Raw genomic sequence first — 22557 nt, 5'->3', positions numbered from 1 at the left:
GGTGCTAGAGGCACACTTCCTGCCCATCCCAGCCCAACCTCTCCTGCCTCTTCCCCTCCCGTCCCTAATCAGCCTGTGTCGCAGGACAGCCTCCTGCTGCAAAGCTGCCCAAGTTATCAGAAACTTTCCATGGAACGTTTGAAACAAAAATAAGTTGGTGTGATGGGAATTAGATTTAAAGATCTTCAAGACATAAATACATTTAAAGCTTTTCAACAAAAACTGTAAGAAAACCGTCAGTTCTAACAAAATGTGCTCACGCTGCCTAAAGAAGTCGCCTTTGCAGAGGCTGCATGCTCTCCTGTAGTGGAATCTACGAACTCTATTAAATGACCTTAAATTAGGGTTTAAAATAAGCGAGCAATCACTTCATTGTGCCTCGGTGGTAACGGGTCGGACCCACTTTTGCATTCAGAAGCACCTTAATAATAATTTGTGGCACAGAAACAACAAGGTGCTGCAAACATTTCTCAGGGATTTTGGTCCATATTGGTGCGACAGCATCACAGCGGCATCAGAAGAAGGTGCACTGCAGTCATAGATATGGACCCAGCAACAACACCCAGGCTGGGCTGCAGCGGGATGGGTCGATGATTTGATTTCATGCTATTTGCAGCAAAACTCAACAGACCGGGCAACATTTTTCTAATCTTCTGTGGTCCAGTTTCAATCCTCAGGTTCCTGTTGGCAGGTGAGGCCTCCTGCTGCTGGGGCCCATCTGCCACAGTCGTTCATAGATGCTCTTCTACAAACGTTGGTTGAAGCGCTCTGGTTTCTCTTTGTATTACTGTACAGTCTTGACCTTACAGTATAAAGTAACAGTTGTAATTTGCCACTACATAAATAAAACCTCTTTTTTAACACTAGAGATGGATGTGCAGTAAAATCCCAGCAGATCAACAGTTTCTCAAATACTCCAAGCAGCTCAGCTGCATCAACAACCACGCCACATTCATAAACTACATACATCATATTTTCTCAGATAAATATCCAATCAGTCAGGACTCATGTCCACCAGAAGCACAGACGTTCAGTACTTTAGTAAGACTGCTTATGTTTTTTTTTACCCATGACTCCATGAGATATAAAAATAATGAAGAAACAACAGGAAATATTCCTATTTAATTATAGCTGCTGCAGACTGATGTATTCCCCTGGTGCTTGATGAACAATATGAACCATTTAAGGAGTAAAAGCAGAAAATGCCAAACAAAATTTTTTTCCAGCATATCCTGTCTTGAACGAGCACGGAAAGGAGTCGTGGTAGTGGAGGAGTGAAGGAGTGAAAACAATAGGGACCTGTCATTCTGTGGGGATGGGGAATAACAAATTCTCCCTGCAGAGCGCAGACACCCTTCACCCCCCGTCCCACCCACGGCATCCACGGCAGATCCGGTGACGTCAGGCGCAGTCGGGTCAGCCGGGGAAGGGTGTGAAAGGGGAAAGGGCCTCTGAGCCTGAAGCTTTCCTGCTCCCTATTGTCTCCCTGACAACCTGTCCTCAGGTGGAAAAACTTATTTATGAGGCATGTTAAGAGTGACAGAAGACAACGAGTCGGGAAAGAGGTGTTAGATAACGTGAACAAAAGCAGGAAACCAAATGGCTGAAGACCGTGATAAGACACCTTTTAAGATAACAGACTAGACATCTTTGAGGTGACGGGAAAACATATTTTACAGCTAAAGCGGTGATTCTCAACCTGGGGGACAGAGCGCTGCAGCTCAACGAGGGGAAAATATGGAGCGGAACCAAACTGAATATGATAGAGACATGACTGATGCCGTCAGTGCTTCACTAACATTCAAACAGCACGTGAAGCATCAGAACAAGACTGAGAACCTCCACACTGAATTAATCTTCATGCTACAACTGGAGAAGACTTCCTGTTTACAACGGTGTCTGCTGCTCGACTGCTCAATCACCGCCATAAACACGAATATAAAGACATCTGAGCTGCAGTGAAATCACAGTTACAGCTGAAGGATCCCAGCAGAGGCTTTGCTGCCATCTCCTGACAAAAGCTAGACATTAAAAAAATGACATCAAACACACGAACACGACAAGTGTCATTAAACGAACGTTTTTAATCCGCAGAAACAGTTTTACAAACGTCATCTGTACACAACGTGTTTCGAGTGCATCTACGGGCAGTGCAAAGGGCCGTTTTTACAATCATACCCTTTATTTTTTCATTGCTTATGTAACATAACGTAAGTGTGACAGCTAAGAAAGAAAACAAGCCCTTATAAAACAAAGTAGATTAAAACAGACGTACAGGCAGGATCACGTGTCTCTGTGATTCATTACTTCAAATTAAGGTTCATTAGTTTCCCGATCGCCTGCTTCGGAGCAGTGTGGTGTGTTAGAAAGCAACGAGGGATGAATGATGCCTTTACACCGTTTAGCTGCTCTTTTATCTTTTTCTTGGATTCTGGGACTTTTAATCATTCTCACGACACCTGCAGCTAACAGCTGCATGAGTTCTGCAGCCAAGATGAAGAAAAAAAAAATCACTCGTCTATTTTAGTATGGACATACAATGTCTGTGCAGTTGGCAACTTACCAAACCCCTTGGTTATCCTTAGATCTACACCTACATCCCAAATAATACATGAATTACAGCAGCTAAGAGAAAAAATGGTCATAATGTGGAGGAAAAACCGAAACGCGTGCGTGTGGATTTCACAGAGAAGCCAGTGTCCCATTTTAAACTGTTGCCTCAATGTCCTGGGGGTCGTCCCCCTCCAGCAGGCTGTAAGATGCATGACTCTGGAAAGGCCTTTGTAAAGGGTGAGCCAGAAGTTTGGCCATGCAATTGTGCAGCTCAATGGCGGGTCCGCCTAAGGAAACCTCAAAGCGGTAACACATGCCCTTAGAGTCCAGGTTACTGAAAGAGGTGTAGTTGTCCTGGAGAAAAAGCAAATACTCAGTTTAAGAGTATGCAAGAGAATATCAGGTGAGACAGTGTAAAACAGCTTTTTACATACAGAATCAAAAGGCCGGTGCTGGTTTTTAGTGTCAGTACTGCAGTTTTATCATCACTGGGTGTGAACACGAGAGCAGCAAAGGCTTTGAAGGTGAGTCGGGCGTGCAAAAGCTCCACAGCCCAGAGTTTGGCATCGCTGTCTTACAATGTGCAGAAAATATCTTAAAAGATAAGCTTGGAGGCATAGATGGTTCATTTTTTCAAATATATATTTGGGGGGGGTTTTAGCCTTTAATGAGATGGGACAGTGGAGAGAAGACATGAAAGCTGGGAGACGATGCAGGGGACGACATGCAGCGAATTGCCTCAGAGCAGAGCTTTAACGCTCAAACCAGTAACTACAGCGGTGCCCTGGTTCACATTTAACATGCCACAGAGGCTTTTCAAACATGCTGAACACTGACGAGAAACAAGGACGTACTTTATGTTTAGACAAGTAAAGGTTTGGATTTATTCAAAGGTTACAACATGCACTCACTGGACCTTGTTGGTACCGCTTGTCTCAGCTGTCTCAATCCTTTGGGTCACTGATTCAACAAAACACTGGAAACATTTCTCAGAGTTTTTGGTTCTTCTTGACGTGATAGCATCACGCAGTTGCTGCACAGTCATCGTGGAAATCTCCCGTTCCACCACATCCGAAAGGCCAACGCGCTCTAACGGCAGAGGTCATCTAAGTGCAGTGATCTCATCGTCACATTCAAGAAACCAGCTTGAGATGATTTAAGCTTTATGAGATGGTGCGTCACGCTGCTGGGAGCAGCCATCAGGAGATCGCATCACTGTGGTCAGCAACAATACTCAGGGGTGTCCAACTCCAGGCCTCAAGGTGTCCTGCAGGTTTCAAATGTGTCCTTGATCCAACACAGCTGGTTTAAATATCTTGAAGTTCTCCAGAGGCCTGGAGATCTAAAACCTGCAGGACACCCTCGAGGCCTGGAGTTGGACACCCCTGCTTTAAACGATTCTCAGCTGGTACTAAAAGGACCAAAGTGTGCCAAGGAAATATTTGCCACACTCCAATCTTCTAATTTTGTTGAACCTGTGCGGAGCGTAGCCTCAGTTTCCTGTTTGTAACTGACAGGAGTGGCAGCCAGGGCGCTCTCCTGCTGTTGTAGCCCGTCTGCTTCAACATTAAGGCACCAAAACACGTCACGTTTAAAGTGACTTAAATCACCTGCTATGCTGACATGTGATTGGCCGATTGGATATTTGCATTAACAAGCAACTGATCGCGTGCACCTAAGAAAGTAACCAATGAGCGTATAGTGTGGTTTGTGTAATACTTGCTAGCTGAAAAATTTGTTGTCAGTAAAGCACTCACGCACTGTGTGCCATTATTGTGTCGTCTTATCCACTCAACTAACTTATTTTAACAGATTTGATCTTGATCACGAGGTATTTTATGTTCCTCTGTTTTCTTATTCCTCATGTTAATAATCATCCACACGTCCCCCCCTTTGGTAGGACAGTAACTGCATCGCTGTGGCACAGCATGAAGCTTGTTTGACTCCTTTAACCACCCGGTCAGTGACAGTCTAAGGCTGCGGTCAGTTTGAGACTGGATACTATTTGATGCGATGGTTTATGGACCGAGACCTCTGATGAATGTTTCCAGCACCTTGTTGAACCTGTGCCATACAGATTTAAGGCACTTCTGAAGGTAAAAGGGCGTCAAACCTGGTACATGGAGCTGCTGCACACAGTTTGAACCAATAACCCTCCATCACCAGCTTCTGCACTCACCCTCCAGCTGGTCTCATCCCCCTGCTCTTCCACCCCGTTGTGCAAATAGACCACGTCGAAGAAAAAATATGGCGACTGCAGCATTTTCTGTGACAGGACAGAGAAACACAAAGTGCACAGTCAGGAACAGGTCCCACGTGTAAAAACTAAAATACAGACACAAAGAGAGACTGTGCTGTACTTACACTAACAGCCTCAGATGGGTTGAACTGCAGCTGCCCAGCATGACGGCTGTAGATAAGCACAGTCCGCACCACATACGGAGGCGGGATAGTCTGAATATTCTCCATCAACGGCAGCTCGATTTTCTGATGTCTGCAAAGGCAAAAAATGAGCAAACAGTTGAAACACTTATGTGTTTCGAAGCTAAAAAAATCGCATTTTTAATCAAATTTACAGCAGATCTGTTACTTACATGACATTAAGGAGATCTTCCAGGTCTATAAAAGGGGAGTTAAGGGTCAAAACCAAACATCTAGAAGTTACTAGCATTTTTTTGTCAGTTTCAGTTTAAGGATACTGAAGGACTCGCACACGTTGGTCTCCAGGTCATACAAGCAGCTACACAGCTCCCTGGGATCAGAGGTAAAGCCTGACAGCTGAGATATGTCCACAGATGGATTAAATGACGTTACATTAGGGAAGTGCATTCAACCGCCATAGACAACAACAACAAAAAGGAACTACATGATCATGCCCAAACAAACGGCTAAGAGTGTGTTGAGTCTTCTACATTTTTTAGAAGTCACACATAAGAAAAAGCATCCTAACAGCTCTCGTACTCACCCACAGGGCGTCATCGTTGACGACCACCAGAGCAAACTCGTGCCGTTTGTCAATCTTGTGTTTTGTTCTGACAAACATCTCAATCATCTTCTGGGATATGTTCAGAGCATTCGTTTTAGACCTAGGTTGAAAAACAGTCAAATTAGGTGGTGAAACTTTGACGACACACAATGAAGTTTAACATGCAGCCGCCTACCCGTTAAAGGACTCCAGCTTTGGCAAAGACATCTCTTCAGAAAGATCTAAGCAGATAATCTGTCATAAAAGAGAAGAACTGACAGTGAAAATGACTTTTTTTTTTCTTGTGACTCTTCAAAAATCAGAAATGCTAAGTGGACCCACCACTTTCTCTGGGCAGTTTACACGGGGCACTCTGAGCTGATACTCTGCCGGTGAAGGGACGGACGTGGTGAGTGTGGGGTGCTGCTGTGTGGACTTTGGCCAGTCTTTGGTTGACACGGCCGTAGTGGACAGTGGTACCGCAGCACTGGCCGCAGCAGTCGCACCTGTGACGGCAGTAGGAGCCACAGCCTGAGCCGTAGACACTGAGATGGTTGCGGTGGTGGAACTTGGAGGGCTGTCGCTGGTCGAGGCCTCACCTTCTCCCTCCACACGACTTCCCACGGCAGGCTGAGATATGCTGGGGTTCCCGTTGCCTCCGAGGCTGCCAGTGCTGCTGCGTCGGTCCTCAGCACCCTCTGGGTTGGAGCGCGTTCGAGGTCGGAGCTCTACAAGACGCTCCTCTCCATCTGCCTGGCCAGGCTCTGGTGTGTCCATTGATAAAGGAGGAAGCTACAGAAGTGGAGGTGGTGAGGTGAAGTTAGTTATTCTGGCTCTCAAAGATTTCTAGCATTTAACAGGTGATGGACTCACTTGACATTAAAAGGCTGGTATAATATTTGTAACTTTGCTTGCTGTCCATCCTTCACAAAGACCAACAAGTGCAAATCCACCTAAAATCCTAAACACGGGCTTCTCATAAACGACACCGCTTGTCCCTATCTTACAGAGGGCACATTTACACCAGACCACCACACAACCATTCTCATCAACTTTAAAATCATATTTCTACTTTCAGTACAAACTCAGTCCAGTGTAAAGTTCATTTTACACACAAGGACTGCTTCTCCACGTGTTAGCTCGAGTGTTATGTGTAGATAAACGCAGTGGTGTATATTTACAGGAAATATTATTAATTGGCAAAAGCTTGAGTCAATGCGACCAGAAAACCTGACAAAGTGCTAAAAACCACAGCAGACAGAGCAGCTGATGCTCCACGGCTGTGGCAACATTAGCCGTTAGCATTAGTTAGCTTTAACTAAAACAAATACGTCAAATCAGTCACTCTGTGAACTGAAGTATAACTTTTACATTTGGAAGAAGAAGAACAGACACTTACTTAATTATTACGACAGGTCTTGTATTTATATACGGTAACAACTCATTGAGGACTGAGAAATATTCCAACAGCGAGCTAACATTTGTTTTGAACGGACACTTCCTGAACGGAAATGATATAACCAGAAACTGGAACGGGTACAATGGAATTGTGGGTAATGAAGTTTATGGATTGTGGTGCTCAAAAACAGTTTTGCTGACCTAATAATATAGTTTTTACTGCAGTAGCAGTAGTAGTAGTATCATAAAAAGCTTTGTTTGAGTCCACAGATACTGTCATGCATAAGTAATCGATTGATTTATTGATGTATTGAATTTATTCTACCAAAGTGAGTCTTTTACTATATTTTTTGCCAACACCGGTCTGCAGATTGTATCCAAAAAATAAACAGGTAGCATTTTCCTGCGTATATATCACATTTTAACCAGATAGGATAATTCACACCCCCTTTGGTCATAATCAGACATAGAAGCACACTACGGACAAAACAGGAAAGGACTCAGAGTGAAAGGGAATGGGTGGGGATGACTTTTCCACTTACTTCATCCATCACACAAAACAGTGTTAGGCAGACATGGAGAGAGCAGACTTATTACAGAGACTGACTGACTCTTGGAAAATATAATTACACAAAATAGTAGGACGGAAGAAAACAGACCCTCATTTTGTCAATTTTTTTTTTTTTTTACACACGTGGTAAACTGAGTCACTTCTGCAGTCACACAGATCAGCGAGCATGGAGGTAAGTTATGATGAAATGTTTGAGGGATTGTTTTGAAGGTTTAGTGAGATTGGGAGCAACATAAATCCAGTTGAGCTTATGATATGTGACACAGTATATGAGTTTGTAATGCAGTTCAAAGCTGTCACTGGTAAATGCCTAATGCAGATGTCGCATGTTGCTCCAATATGCCCCATAAGAGAAGAACTGTTGTTTGCAGAACTGCTGCAGCCTCATAATAGAGACTTTTAAATGATTTAATCTGCCCCATCGATAAGGCAGGGTAAGACTTTTTACTGTTTGAAAACATGCACTTTGCACATAAGTAATAAAATCCACAAATCTGAAATCAGAGAGTTGGTCTGACAGCATGCGTAAAGTCTTTATTCCCCCTTTTCATGCCTAAATGACTTTTCTCTGACACTGACTGGGAATAGTTTGGTAATGAGGATAAGGAATTTCAAGTATGTTGCCAACTCTGGCCTGCACCATATATACGTGTGTTATTAAAAAGATGTATGTGTTTAATTGTTTAAAAAGTACATTTTCATTCTACATCTGACTGTAGTTAATTCCATAATTAAAGAGTAACATTTTGTTCTGATTCAACATTTTGTGTCTGAGAGATTTGTTCAGCGTTCTTCATGAAAACAATAGATGGTTCGGTCCACAAATATTTGCTTGGCAGGAAGTTGGATGTCAGGATGTTTTAGTTTCCTCCTTTTCCGTTGCTCAGAACAATAGCTGCCAAACATGTTTGGCTCAATAGCGTAACAGATTTTTAATGCTGATACATTATATAATTAAATTATTTTGCTGTACTCACTGAAAGGTGCTTGTTCACAGGACGGAAGAAGGCTGCATACATCGGGTGTGATGTGTGTTATTATTGGTGCACGCAGACGTGACAGATTGCAGAAATATAAAAAAAAATACAGCAAAAAACTAAATGAATGGGTCCTCCAAGTTATTTTTTCTTTCAGTCCAAACACGACTCCATGTTTCTGTAGGATTTCAGGCGAGGCAGATGTGACAGTCTGGATGCAGGGTCAAGGTGTGACAAGGAGGCGATGAGCCCGAGTGACTATATCTCCCTCTACCACGAGGGCTGTGACCCTGCAGTCATCCTCGAGCCTACACCAGCAGAGCTGGCTCAGTGTGAGGCTGAAGTGGGCACGCTGCTCAACATCATTGCTGAACTGAACAAGAAGATGGGGTCACTAAAAGCTCCAAGGTAAGCGAGGCGCCCGGCGCGACGGCTGGATTTACTGCAGCATCACCTTTGGCTCCACTTTGACTTGAATACTAATGCCATCCTTACAAGACACCTGAAATCTGTGGATTTGTATTCATCCTTGTGGGCAATACCACACATATTTTCACATTAATAGGGAGTTTGATATTCAACCTATAGCTCGTGTAAACGCACTACTCTTGCAGTGAACCAGATGACACGAGACCGCCGGCTCCATCCAGGCCTCTGGTTCCAGATCTTCTGTCTCACCGGCTCGTTAGAAGCAGCCCAGAAAGAAACAGCCCAACATCTAAACCTCCACTAAATGACCAAGGTTGGCGTTACCATAGCATCACTCGTTCATCAGCAGAGCTTATCAGTTTGGATGCCATGCACTTTCATCCAATCCAGAAGCTTCCACCGATTAATATTTTATGTTTATGTCCTTTATTGCATATTTTATGTTTGTTTGAGCATCATATACTGCATATATCCCTGCACCTTTGCTTTCTATCCACTAGGAGGCAGTGGTGTTGTCTGGAGCAAACTGCAGGAGGTTTTATCATCAGTGGAGGACTCCATCAGCTTCAGAAGGACCTGGGCGGCCCCCATCACAGCTTCTGACCAGGAAAAGCACAGAGAGCATCTGAGAGCAGCTCAAGAGAACTGGGTTAAAGCCAGCCAGGTATAAGTTAAAAACAAATAAGAATAATCACAATTAAAACATCTATTAAGTAATTTAAAGCTGCAAAGCCCAAGAAAAAGAGCTTCAGGTCCATATACTGGCTCTTCTTCTTTCATAAAAAAAGAAAATTCAGCAAGGATCAGTTTATGAGAAAAAAATGTCATTGTTCAGACTGTCTTTAGACTCCCATCAGTCCCTTTCATGATCCTGCTTCATTTCCAACAGATATTGGAAGAGATGGAAAGAGAGTTTGGGATTTCGTGCCGGTCGAGCTTCCCAAGAGACCAGTACCAGGAAGACATGCTGGATGGGGACAAACAGGAGTCTGCTCTCAGAAGCCCCCCACAGAGCAGCATCAGCCAGGTGGAAGAGGAGAAGAACAAGGTGGGAGAAGATGTCTCGTACTTTATTAGCCAGAATGAATCTCGTTCAGTGGACAAAGATCCAATAAACACTACAAGAGACTGACAAGAATCAGTGCAGCTGCCTTTCTCCTGTGTTTCAGCTGGTTGGTCTCCATAAAGCCTGGAGGTCTGGCGGCCACATTCCTTCCTACCGGCCCACTGCTGGGGCCCTAAGTCCAGACTGGGCCTCGCCCCCCTATCCCGGTTCACCTTTACTCCACAGGAGAGCCAACAGAGCTGTGACGCCTCTGACTGTGGGTGGGGATGGATCTCCACTGGGATCAGTTAACTCGGGCAGTCTCTGTCCCAGCCCCCTTAGCCTGGAGTCTGAGACAGAGCGGCTCAACAGGTGGGAGTGATTAGCAGCTTAGAAGGTTTAGGAGTTATAAATAAAAATAAAAACTCGACTACCACATTGTTGACACACGCTGTCCCTGTATTTACATGTATGTAAAGAAAGACACAGATACAGTTTCACTTACTAGACTTATGACTACATGTTCTTATAACCTCCCACAGCTCATTTAAAGATTCAGGTAGATATCTGTAACACTGGTTCTTATCACCTTTCTGCTTTAACAGAGTACTCAAAGCATTTTATACAACAGGCCACATTCACCAGTGCTTTCTATTTAACATTCACACTCCGACTTGGGATTAGTTTTTTATGCCCAAGGATAATTAGCATACAGGCTGGAGGAGCTAGGGATCGAACCACCAACCTTGCCATTAGTAGATGACCTGCTCTGCCTCCTGAAGACCGCCTCAAAGTGCTTATAAGGGTCAAATCTCAAATCTCACTGGTCTGATTGATGATGTAATTGCTGAAGTTTAACTCAACCAATCAAGTAAAGCAGCTTCTTCATGTGTTATTTTGATCATTAAAGCCATTTCACTCTTAACCCCAACCAATCACAGCAGATGGCCCCGCCCCTCCCTGAGCCTGGTTCTGCTGGAGGTTTCTTCCTGTTAAAAGGGAGTTTTTCCTTCCCACTGTCGCCAAAGTGCTGCTCATAGGGGGTCATATGATTGTTGGGTTTTTCTCTCTGAAGCGCCTTGAGGCGACTTTTGTTGTGATTTGGCGCTATATAAATAAAATTGAATTGAATTGAATTAATCCCCTCATCCTCACTCACTTTACCGCAGATGCATCGAGAGGCTGAAGGCCAGAAACGAACGTCTCACTGCAGCTCTGGAGCGAAGGAAAGGAGAGTCGGAGCAGATCAATCTCACGCTGAACAGGCTTGAGTCCGACTGCTCGGCCCTGCAGATGGCTCTCAGATACTGGTACCAATAAATATTTCTGTCTGTGTCAACGCTGGACGAGTTCGTTATCACCTGTCAGAAACCATCAGCACGCACAGGTCGGTTTAACAGTATTAGCAAGGTCACGTTTTGTGTTTTGCGACTGACAGTGAGGAGTGTGAAGAGGCCTACGGCGAGCTGCTGTCGCTTTATGACGCCAGGAAGCAGCAAAGCAGTCCTCAGCAGAGTGTCTCAGCAGGTGATGGAATACCGAGTTTTAATACTGCTCGCACCAAAGAGCACTCAGACACTCACATGTACAATATACGGCTTTCAAGCATTAGACACAGTTGTGTTCTCTCTTTTTCCCATCATCAGAGCCGGTCGGTGACATTCGGGACCCAGACAGTCCATTAGCTCAGCTGAGGAAAATGGGCACTGAAGAGCTGTCCACCTCCTTCTCGACAGCAGGGGTCACAGAGGAGACGGAAACAGCGAGTCACACCGGGCAGAGGTGATGTTTTAAAACGCTTACACACAACAAAGCTGACGAAAGAGTTCGAGATCACCGTGTAGGAACTTCAAATATGCAAATTTCTTGGGCTGCGCTTTTGTCAGCTTGTTCACTGCAAGTAACCCCACAGGACGCCCGAGCCCGAGGATCGGGAGGCGGCTCTCCGGCAGCAAATTGAGCGCCTGAAGAGGGACCGGGCAGCCATTTGCCTCCCTAAGCCAGGTCCAGGAGCAGAGGCCAAACTGAGCCCACCTGGACAAAGAGGGGGTCACATGACTAAAGACAAGCCTGATAACAAGAAGGAGAAGGCTTCCCTGTTTTATGAACTGATCTCAGTCAGGGTATGACGTACATTACAATCACACCATGGCCAGGAAAAAAAAAAAAAGCATGCAAAACTATGGATGCAAAGAGATTATGAGTGAAACAGATTTATTCTATGAAAGGAGTAAAATATTTGCACAATTTCCTAAAACACTGTTTGCATAGTACTCTAAATACATATACAGGATATAGTGGATGAGACGCCATGAATATACAGATTATAATAAATTCATAATAACTCAAACAAAAGTGCAAACCAGCTAAACGAGACAGAGTTTCATGAATTTACATGCAAACAAAAAAGAAAAATCAGGGGACACAACATCAGGATATTCTAAAGAAATCTTCATGCATTGACAATCTGAGGTAATATTTATCAAATCAATAGAGGCACCAAAGCTGGGCTTTGGTGCCTCTATCCAATCATGTAGCTGCCACTCTTTAAATAACCGCTTTTGTTCAGGAGGAGATGTCAGATCTGCGAGCTTTAATCCGCCTCAAGGAGAAAGAGCTGAGGTGTCTGGAGTGGAGTTTAATGGGCCAGAAGGCTCAGGGAGCAGCTGGGGTCTTCATCCCAGAAAGTCTCCAAGAGGAGGTGGAGGATCGTAGGACTGAACAACAGGTAGGATACACTCCTGCAGCAGCAATCCAGACGGGGTTTTTATCCTTTCTTTTTTTCAAATTGGAAAATAATACAAAGTCAAGGTGAAACGAGCAAGAGGGAGCAGGACGCTGGTCTACTGTGACAGACCCGATTCAAATATGGGTGCCCCACGTGGGAAATCACACATCTACAAAAGCAGAATCCCTCCAGGCCAGGAAGGATATTTTGGTTCCACAAGGTCTTCTGCTGAGCTGTCCTGTCACTGCAGCACAGATTCATGCCGCGCATCTCTGTCATTGTCAAATGACAAAGAGTGGAACAGCTCCTTTAGCTTTCCTTCCCCCCGTGATGTTAATTTGCACTGGCTCTTTGCCTCCAGATTACAAATGTGAATAGCTTTCAAACTTCCTGTGCTGCACGCTGCCTGGTTTCTGCAGACTGTGTCCTGTTTGGCTACTTCACCTAAAATCTCAGTCAGCGCCCAGGCCGTGTAATAAATGCTGCGTGTACATGCAGGCGTCTGAACCAGCTGATTTTGCTCAGCTGGAGAAATTAGACCCAAGTATTATGTTCCTGATACGGTCAATGATAAAAACAAATGATGTTAGAATCAGAATACGTTTGAGGAAATTATGTGGTCACATCGCTCTGAGACAGTAAGAGCAGTAACTGATCACAGGCAGGGATGGTTCCTCTGTCTCTCACTGAGCGTGCTCCTGTCACTGGCCAACACGTCATGTAGTGGGTGGGAGGTATCGTCCAGCGTCGTCCTTGTCCTGGACAACGTCCACCTCTCTGACACCCCTTTGAGAGTCCAGCTCCATCCCCACAACACTACTGGCCTCGCAGATCACTTTATTCGGTCTGTTGGACACTGAACTGTAAGAAATACTGGCGACCACCAGCCCCAGCCTCATAGTAGCTCGTATGGTATGAATTAGAAAATCTCAATTAATTACATTCACAAGGTTTTGAGAAAACTTGACCTCTGACCTTGACCTTGAGGTCAATATTGGGATATCAAATCCACCTCATTTTCAAGCTATCATACTCACAAACTTCGGTGTCCACGGCCAACAGTGTCCCATCAGCCTTAAAGTGTAAAAGCACTTCAGAGCTAAAAACACGAGACATTGCATGATGACAGCCTGGAGCCACAGCTTTAGATTAAAGTCCACATACGCCAGAGGAGAAGTGAAGACACCTTTGGGACTTTGGGCGGTATCTTAACTGAACGTTGTGTTTCAGAGGCTCTGTGAGAACGCAGCGAAGCTCGGTTGTGAAGGGGACATCGCTGGTTATAGGACAAGACCCATCCTGAAAGAGCTGCAGGCGGTCCTGCAGAGGTGAGGGTTGGATTCTGTCTTTTCCATACCTGTCGGTGTCATATGGCCTCTATATAGAAGCACTTTAGATCTTGACAACTTCTAGTTTCGTGTTTTAACAATAAAATCTGATAATAATTATGATAGTAATTATCTGGATGTTGAATATGTGGACGTACTTGAATATAATCAGGTTTGAAAATGTGTCAGACATCTCTTGGCCGCTTTGAACTGTTGCTTAGGAACGCTGCAGACTTTGCACATAAAGAATTTCTAGCTGTTTCTCTCCACGATGTGCTTCAGAGAGCACCTTTTCTCTTCTGAACTAGAGTGCTGAATACTTTTAAATAAAGCACTCCTGTTAACACAATGCATCACAGCGGCCCTAAGGCCAAGGACGCATGTTAAATATGAGTCTGTGAGTAAACATCTTTTGTGCTTGCAGCAAAATGAATAACCTCACAGCATGTTTACCCACTGACCTCACTATTTCTTTTTCCAGGGAGCAAGCCTTGAAGAAGCGGCTGGCTTTGGTCCATGAGTCACTGAACGCAGCCGTCTCAGACAGTTCCTCCCACAGGAGGGACAATGCGGAGCAGATAGCTCGCCTCACACAAGCTCACAGGTGAATGGAAAAAGAAAGCTGCTGAATATACTTCTTTGGTGTCTGTTCATCAGGCCCTTTGTGCTCAGCTTGAGTCAAAGTTAAAAAGTCATGTGGATCTTTTCGTCGCAGCAAAGCCTTGAGTTCATACCGTCAGATACGGAGGAAGTATCGGGAGCAGGTGTGGCGGCTGGAGCAGAAATTGGCGGCCTCGATGGAGAGTCGACACGGCCAGGGCGGAGCTGCAAAAGCTGCAGAGGAAGCCTTGGAGTGGAGGAGGGAAGAGACTGTTTTATAAGACATCAAGTCTTCGCTGAAAGCCATCTCGACATCCGTATCTTAATCACATCAGCTACATGTGTAAATATGACGAGTATAGCTTTCTGCTTTTATCTAGTTTATATTACATGCTTAGATTTTTAGCCTTTTTCTGGGCCTGTAAAGAATATCTATTTATCTAGCAATCATTAATGACATCCAGCACTTTCTTTGGCTCTTGGGGGGTAAAAAATAAAACATAACACTGTGATTTCTACCTGAACGGTTGTGTAAGATTTATCAATAAACTGAATTGGACTCTAAAGCTTGGCGTCTCTAAAAGGATCCACATCAGACAAACAGCTGGGACTCAAAGACTGAGCCCACTAAAGGCCTCGGGACTGACCTCAACAGTGCACGCGTCCATTTTCCTGCAAACACCAACTGCACGAAGCTGCTGCCAGGCATCCTTCCTTTTGTGACAGCGGGGTTAGTAGTCGACATAGTAGCGTAACTACTCGTTTTCTAAGCCTCGCCTCACTCTCGTATGTCTAAACTTACCTTGTGTATAGTTATCGTGTCTGGAAATATCTGCCTTGTACATTTATGCTGTAATCCCGTTATACTGAGGAACATTTTATGCAAGGTTAAACATAAGGTTTCCATAATGCAGTCTGCACCCTGAAAAGTACCCATGTTGTTTGTTTTTCTGCTAAATCACCAGGAAATGACACAGTCTTTAAATTTACTTACAGTATAATTATTTCTTTATATCCTGTAAAAACCTTATTTGTTACCTCTTTATTCTAGTGTACCTATTTATTTGTTGGTAATGTGCATACTTCCAGATGCACTGGGCTTTTTTAAATTATTATTTCTAAATTCAGTGGATTGACCCTTTAAGACCCGGCTTATTGAGCTTCTCACCTTCTTTGTCACCCACTCGTTCATATTTCAGTCGCTCTGCCTTTACTCTTTATTTCCTCCCCCTCCATCTTCCCTGCTCTCATCTCTCACCCCTCGCCCTGACCTGCCCGAGCCGGTTAGCTGCAGCTGTGACTGCCGGTCAGGAGGTTAAGGCAAAGGTTGAGTGTCACACCCACAGGGTCACAGCGATGCCTGCCTGTTGTGTTAGGCTGTGAATGGAGAGTTCACAGTGCCAGACGAGGTGGCGAGCCCCTGACGCTCCGACTCCTGCCTGAGCTCGCCCTTTCCCGAGCAGAGGTCACCGGAGAGGGCCCGTCCTCCCGCTCCCCCCACGCCTCCAGGTCACCATCGCCATTGTTGTAATAGCTGCCATTAGAGCAGATGATACAATTATCTTTCCATTTTGTGTTGCCGCTCTCTAAGATCTGCGTTAAGCTTCTGAGTTCATCAAAGGTTTTTTCGATGACACGATTGTTGTAACCTCTGTGTGACTCTTGTGTCAAAGGCAACGCAATAAAGCAAAATGTCTCTTGGAAAGAAATGGATTTTTGTTCTTTTGTTTATCCTCGAGGGGTGAAAAAGTGTTCAGATGTTTTATTTCGGTACCTAAAAGCACTCTATTAAAAGTCGTCTTTCAATTATCAAAATAAAAGTAGTGACAGTTTATTCATTTTAAACAGCGTATTATTTTTCAGATATCTCGCCACCATGGAAAACTGGAGTAAAATGTATATTTTCATTTAAAATATACTAACATAGTGTAAGTGCAGTAATCATTAAATATACTTTGATACATTATTACTGCCTGTTTTGAGAAATGCACACACAAAGTTCCAGATCGAGTAGATACAACAAAAAATGTCTGATTTCAATAAATCAGACATTTATCAGACAGAATCAGAATCAGAATCAGAATTCTGATTCTGATTCTGATTCTAAATGCATATATATTTGCTGTTGTCTGGCTCCCTGCTAATATTCCATGTTTGTTATTTAAAGATGTGTGTAGTACGTTAGCCCACATGAAATGTTTTTGTTCTTTAAACACAACTGGAGCCGACCATTTGAAACATTTTTAATAAAATAATAAAAAAGACTGACTTGTTTCCGACTCATTAACAGTCCACAAACATACAGATATATAATGACTACAGCTGTCTCTTCTGGCCGTTTTTGTGTGCATGTAAAATCCTAATTCAACTGAATTCATTTGCAACATAATTACAAAAATAAAATAGTTCAATGTAATGTTAAACGCCTGTGATCTAATGTAGTTTTCCACCATTAAAAAGTGAGAAAGTGAGAAAGGTCTAATCTAATCTAGCTGATACGTGTGCGCTGAAGCATGCGCTGAAATACAGTTTTGCAACAGTGCACTCCCAAAGGATGTGAGATTGGAAAGTCAAACAAAGAGCATGAGAACCGAGCGATTAGCCCCAACAGTCTCATCTGTTAACATTTAGGCTCCATATTTCTGGACACACTTCTACCCCCACGTGTAGCAGCCTCCACTCGAGCCTTTGGACAGCAGCGTTTCTTTTAGTGCCTGGGAAAAATACCCAAAGCATTATTAGACAAAGACAGCGGCTGTCAATCAGTGTGGGGGTGGACACAATCACACATGCACATACGGAGATGGGGGTGGAGGGGTGGGGGTCCTGACCCATGGGTTTCAGGTCAAGTCATTTACTCTCTGCATCCGTTCCTGCATTTTAATAATTTGTCCCTTCGTACGCTGTATAAAGACATCACAGTCTGCACCTTCAGGCCTGTACCTCTTCTTTCTCAAAGCCATTAGCTCACCTACCACAACCACTCCATCTCCTGCTCTCTTTACGCCTCTCTTCTCTGCTTGGTGCCATAGGGCACTGCCTCGCTGACCTGACATGTCACTCCTGAGCTCTCTGACACCAGCCGGCCCATCAGAGGGGTCGGGAGCATGATGGAGGGGGCTTTTGGCACGGCAGAGCGCAAAAGAGATTTGACCTCAATCAAACGGCCTATGTGCTCACACACACTCAGATAATGAGATCAAACAGCTCAGGCCAGCAGCCCATCGCACCACTGAGGCCGACAGATAAAGACTACAATCTTGTTACACATTATAAGTCCACTTAGGGGATTTTCATGCTTTTATAGGATTGCATGCTTGCCTGTCAGCAGGTTGAGAAAGCTGTTTAGATTTACAAATTCAGTTAAGATCAGTGTTTCATTGTGCTTCGATCAGAGCTAAAGCTTTCATGGAAACAGCCTCCACATCAGAAAAATGAACAAAAACAAGATTTTAAGGTCATTTTTACAGCGTGCTCCTATTCTAATGTGCTTCTCTGTACAATGCAATATTCAACACCAGTATGTGATTTATTGTAATGGAACACATACTGTATATCAAGTACATGTGGTAAAAATTAGAAATGCACAGACTTCATCTGAGAGAGTGCACAACTGTTTTTATAATGTTGGTATAAAGGAAGCCAGAACTACAAATTCTTGCTAATCTTATATCACGCAGGAAGAGAAATCCTTCAGTCCTTTTTGATGCAATAAACAGGCTGGTGTCTCTATCTTTTTCTGGCATCCCCCATATTCTCTAACAGTACCATTTCCATCCATTTTTGCGTATCCTTATCAGGGAGCAGAAGGGTAAGGTGCTAGAACCTATCCCAGCTACCTCAGCACCATATCTTCACCTACTTGTGCTGATTTCATGTCCTGAAACAATCTTTTTTTTTTTTTTTTTTTTTTTTTTTCTTAAATGACATCAGAAACAGCAGTATGCGACATTACGTGATGGCAGAGCTTCAGTTCATCCTTTGTCATTTTTTTTTTTTTTTTTTTTTTTTTTTTTTTTAATAAATAGGACAGGGGGAATGAATGAGAGAAAGAGGGGGAGAGAAAGAAAGAAAACCAAAGGGGAGAAGAGACGGTGAGAAGGGGGGGGAAGAGAGAGAAAAAAAAACAAAAAAAAAAAAACTCCTGGGTCACCTGTATGGAGAAAAGAAAAAAAAAACAAACAAAAAAAAAAAAAAAAAAAACAGAGGAGACAGCAAACAACAAAGAGCAACATAATAATAGAGAAAACAAAGCACCATCACAATAAACTAGCTAGTCATAGATATCAATATTTACTAAATAATAAACGATATTGTGCAGCACGCAAGATAGACAGCGCACAGTGTGCTTTGAGGCAGCAGCCAAGAAAGCTTTAGTCCGCGTCTGTGAATACCCATGTGTGCATACCTGTGTGGATCAGCATGCTTGCATTCCCAAGGTATCCTGCAACAATTGTAGAAGATTGTCCTGCAACAATCTTAAAGCCATCAGGTGACAATTGTGTTTAAATCAGCATTAGACTGGTTTCAATTTTACCAAACAGAATTTTCTGTTTTATCACCATTAATCTCCGTCTTTTGGAAAAGGCTACTTTCCAAAGGGATCAGTTTTGGGATCTATACTGTTTAGCTTGTATATTGTATAATTCGGTCATTTAATTAACTTTTTTTTTTTTTACCAAATTTTGTATGCATCCATCTCTCCTGTTCTTTCCAACCTAACAAGCTGCCATCAGGTCTTGGTTAAATCGGTTGGCTACATCTAGCTTATGTGACTTTGAGGTTATCCTGAACAGTTTTTGTCTTTAGACTGGCAGGAAGCTGACTCAGCCCTCATTCATCAGAGGAACATTGCTGAGTTAAGACGTTTTAATTCTGAAGTGGAACTGCTGGAAATTGTTCATACTTTTATCTTTCCTCGTTGGGATCAATGCAACTCTCTATTTACCCGTCTTAACAAATCATCTCTTTAAAACGGAGTGGCACGTCTTTTAACTAATTCGGGAACAAGATCTCTTCAGTTTTAAAAAATGTTTTTTAACTTTATAGACACATTTTTAAAATCTTGTTATAACCACTGCAGTAAATCCCAGAGCTTTCACACTCAGTTTAAGGAATATTTGTCTCACCTTTATCCGTTTTATTTCTTTTTTAACTGCTTTATTTGCCTGTGAAGGACGCATTATAAATTCACTTACTTTAATAACCTTCACACTTTCACCTGCTCGTCCACACACCACACCGACAGGTGGTTTGGTGCTCTTGATATCAGAGCAGAATTTAACTTTGGGGCCGACCTCAGCTAAAAGCGTTCCCAACCCTCCTCTGGAAAATATTAACTATATATTGTTCATGCTTGATCATTTCTGCTTTATACATTTAACACAACCATTATCACAGCCTATTGTGCTGGAAAGAAAGAAAATAAACCAGCTGCTGATGCTTTTTTAAAACAAGCTAACCGTTTTGATTGTTTTTGAAACGTGTAAACAGGCAGAGCAGTCACAAAGAACTTACAAACACCTAAATACGATGTTTTACATAACAATGCAAATATAATTTAACTTATATTAAAATAACGACTAGCGAGCTAACAGTAGGTTACCAATCACCTGTGGTTGACAACATCGCCTAAGTTCACCGCACAAAGCTTCAGCCTGTTTGGCTGTATCCCAGAATAGGTTGCAGGCTTTTCTCATTACCTGACGTATGAATATGAATGGGGATTTATGACAGCAAGCCGTCATTGCTTCAGGCCTCCTGCAAGTCCAAACCTCACAAACCTTCATCTCCTGTAAGTGTCGGACCACATGGAAATATGCTAACAGCTAGCTATCTGGAGTTATTGTTCAGCAAACACGCTGTGGGCATCTACAGCATTAACAATGATTTGTTCTCTGGTTCTTCTCATTATCCTCCAGTGAACAGTCCGAAGGCTTAAACTGTCCTTGTTTGATGACATATTTCAGACTCTGGTTATTCCAGCTGTGGAAGCCTGATGGGTAAGCTTAGTCTGTACCTTTGCTGTTTCATGCTGCTGGGATTTTATAAACTGTGGTGTTATCAGTGTGTGTTTGCCTGTACTTGCTTAGTTTGAAGGTGGAATTAAAAAGTTACAGGTCAGTATAAAAAATTGAGCTTCCAGGTTTGAAAAGTGAAGCTAATGCAGAATCGCCTTGAACCTCCATTCTCTTCATTGGCCCCTGTTTTCAAAACGACTTCTGTGGAACTGAATTTATGAGTTAGTTCATTTTCTAAACGAGTCATTTTTAGAGTCAGAAAGCAGGATGTGTCCAAGGTTTCGTTAGATCTGCTCGTCTTCCTCAAGCTCAGTCTGAAAACACTGAGATGATGATCAAGAAAACTCCAAACTCAACTCAAGGCTTCATAACGAAACGTCACCAGCAGATGTTCGATGTCACCAATATCACATTTGTTCTGACTGTGCCTGTAAAAGCTGAAATACTTGATTTAAACTGAGCCCCCATCTCATTAAAGATAATCTACCTGTGTAGCCACGGCTCATAGGCCACCTGAAAGATTTGGATCTTTCTCAGGTGGTCCGGCTCTGATGACTTGATGGTGGGCATGTCTGAGCACACTGCATCTCAAACTGGTGACCCATTGCCTCATATTTTACTATGAAAAAAGAGCAAAGTTGCTATTTTTATGCTTATCCTGCCTATAAGACGGCAAGTGCTCCAGTTCATGTCTGAAGTCCACAGACATCAGACTGACTGTGGGGAGTGGATGAATGGTGGACAACCTGCCAATGTTGGATTAAAAAAAGAGATGGAAATGCTTCTGGTCATGCATCTGCTTTCTTCAGGCTCGAGACTGCTGTTTGGTCTGTGGAAGAGGTCAGCGACCTAATCAGAAACCCACTTATAGAAGCTTTTAGGTGCAGCTGATCACACCTTGTGCATTTTAGTCAATTTTAAACTGTACTGGAAACAACTGCATAAAATCTGTAGATGTATGTACCCTTGAAGTACACACGGATTTGTATTTGACGTGTTAGACATCTGTAACGATTGTACGGTGGTATAATGATGATAATAATTGTGAAAAAGCACGGTGGGCTTTCAAATAACAAAACTCTTCTAAGTCTTTAGTATTTAGTGGTGAAATGTTTTTGGAAAAGCATAAAGATGTTAATAATCTGATGTTCATGCAGAGTAATGTTTAGATTCACCCCACTGTTAAGGAGATGGGCTACATACAGACCTGTTTACATACATATTAATACCACTAAAGTAAGTTTTTTTGTTATTTATCAAACAGCAACTGAGACAGGAACCAACAAACCACAGCAGCTCTGTGGCGACATCAGTGAAAGGACTCCGGCAGGAAGTGAAGGTGCCTCCAGTTTCCGACAGCACACAGCTGATGATGGAAGTTCCAAAAGACCAATAACACAGTTTTCCAACATCTTCTGTTGATGTTTAGGACTTTTTTAATACATTGGCCTCGTGTTGCTTTTCTCAGTCTAAGCTAAAGTTACTCATTCACAAATGTAACACAGATGGTGTCGCTGTGACCGAACCGAGCGACCGATTGTGTCAGAGTGACACAAGTGGCATCATCAGAGCGTGAATACAAGAAACCACCAAAGTATTAGCTACACACAACCTCTAAGCCATAGCTGTCAAACTCTGGCCCGCGGGCCAAATGTAATTAGGCTGCGGGCCAAATTTGGCCCGCGGGCCAGAGTTTGACAGCGAAGCCATACCAAATGACTATCAGAGCTGGCCTACTGTTATTATACAGCTAATATATATAATGTTTTGTATTAAGCTTTGCTTGTTCCATATTCAGTTTTTCAGCAAAACTTGTTTGAGTCCATAAGAAAAGATTCATTCTTAAATCTGGAGGAAGATTTTTTTTCAATAAATATTAGCGTTAGCCCGCGACCTTGTTCCAGTTTTGAATTTTGGCCCACTGTGTATTTGAGTTTGACACC

The 22557-nt window shown here is 43.2% G+C and overlaps 2 protein-coding genes across 2 annotated transcripts; one reads left to right on the top strand and one right to left on the bottom strand.

Annotated features, from left to right (window-relative positions):
* Positions 1-2149: 2149 nt before the first annotated feature.
* On the bottom strand, positions 2150-7008 carry babam1 (BRISC and BRCA1 A complex member 1). The gene is made up of 9 exons (XM_085376223.1): positions 6918-7008; positions 5861-6310; positions 5715-5773; positions 5519-5639; positions 5253-5331; positions 5148-5172; positions 4918-5047; positions 4733-4819; positions 2150-2907 (listed from the first exon to the last, which is right to left on the bottom strand). The coding sequence occupies exons 2-9, from the start codon at positions 6293-6295 to the stop codon at positions 2707-2709; spliced, it is 1137 nt and encodes a 378-aa protein (XP_085232349.1). The 5' UTR covers positions 6296-6310; positions 6918-7008; the 3' UTR covers positions 2150-2706.
* Positions 7009-7492: 484 nt separating this feature from the next.
* ushbp1 (Usher syndrome 1C binding protein 1) lies at positions 7493-14924 on the top strand. The gene is made up of 14 exons (XM_085376221.1): positions 7493-7659; positions 8649-8872; positions 9079-9206; positions 9394-9557; positions 9783-9941; positions 10063-10310; positions 11108-11248; positions 11377-11465; positions 11585-11720; positions 11851-12061; positions 12508-12666; positions 13897-13994; positions 14476-14598; positions 14710-14924. Exons 1-14 carry the CDS (start codon positions 7654-7656, stop codon positions 14873-14875), a joined length of 2052 nt encoding a protein of 683 aa, XP_085232347.1. The 5' UTR covers positions 7493-7653; the 3' UTR covers positions 14876-14924.
* The last annotated feature ends 7633 nt before the right edge of the window (positions 14925-22557 follow it).

Source organism: Diplotaxodon limnothrissa, linkage group LG17, assembly GCF_057381915.1.
Source record: "Diplotaxodon limnothrissa isolate DT_005_m linkage group LG17, D_limnothrissa_male_GT1.1, whole genome shotgun sequence".
Classification (NCBI taxonomy): Eukaryota; Metazoa; Chordata; class Actinopteri; order Cichliformes; family Cichlidae; genus Diplotaxodon; species Diplotaxodon limnothrissa.
The sequence above is the reverse complement of the archived record's forward strand: the minus strand, read 5'-3'. Positions and strand labels throughout refer to the sequence as shown.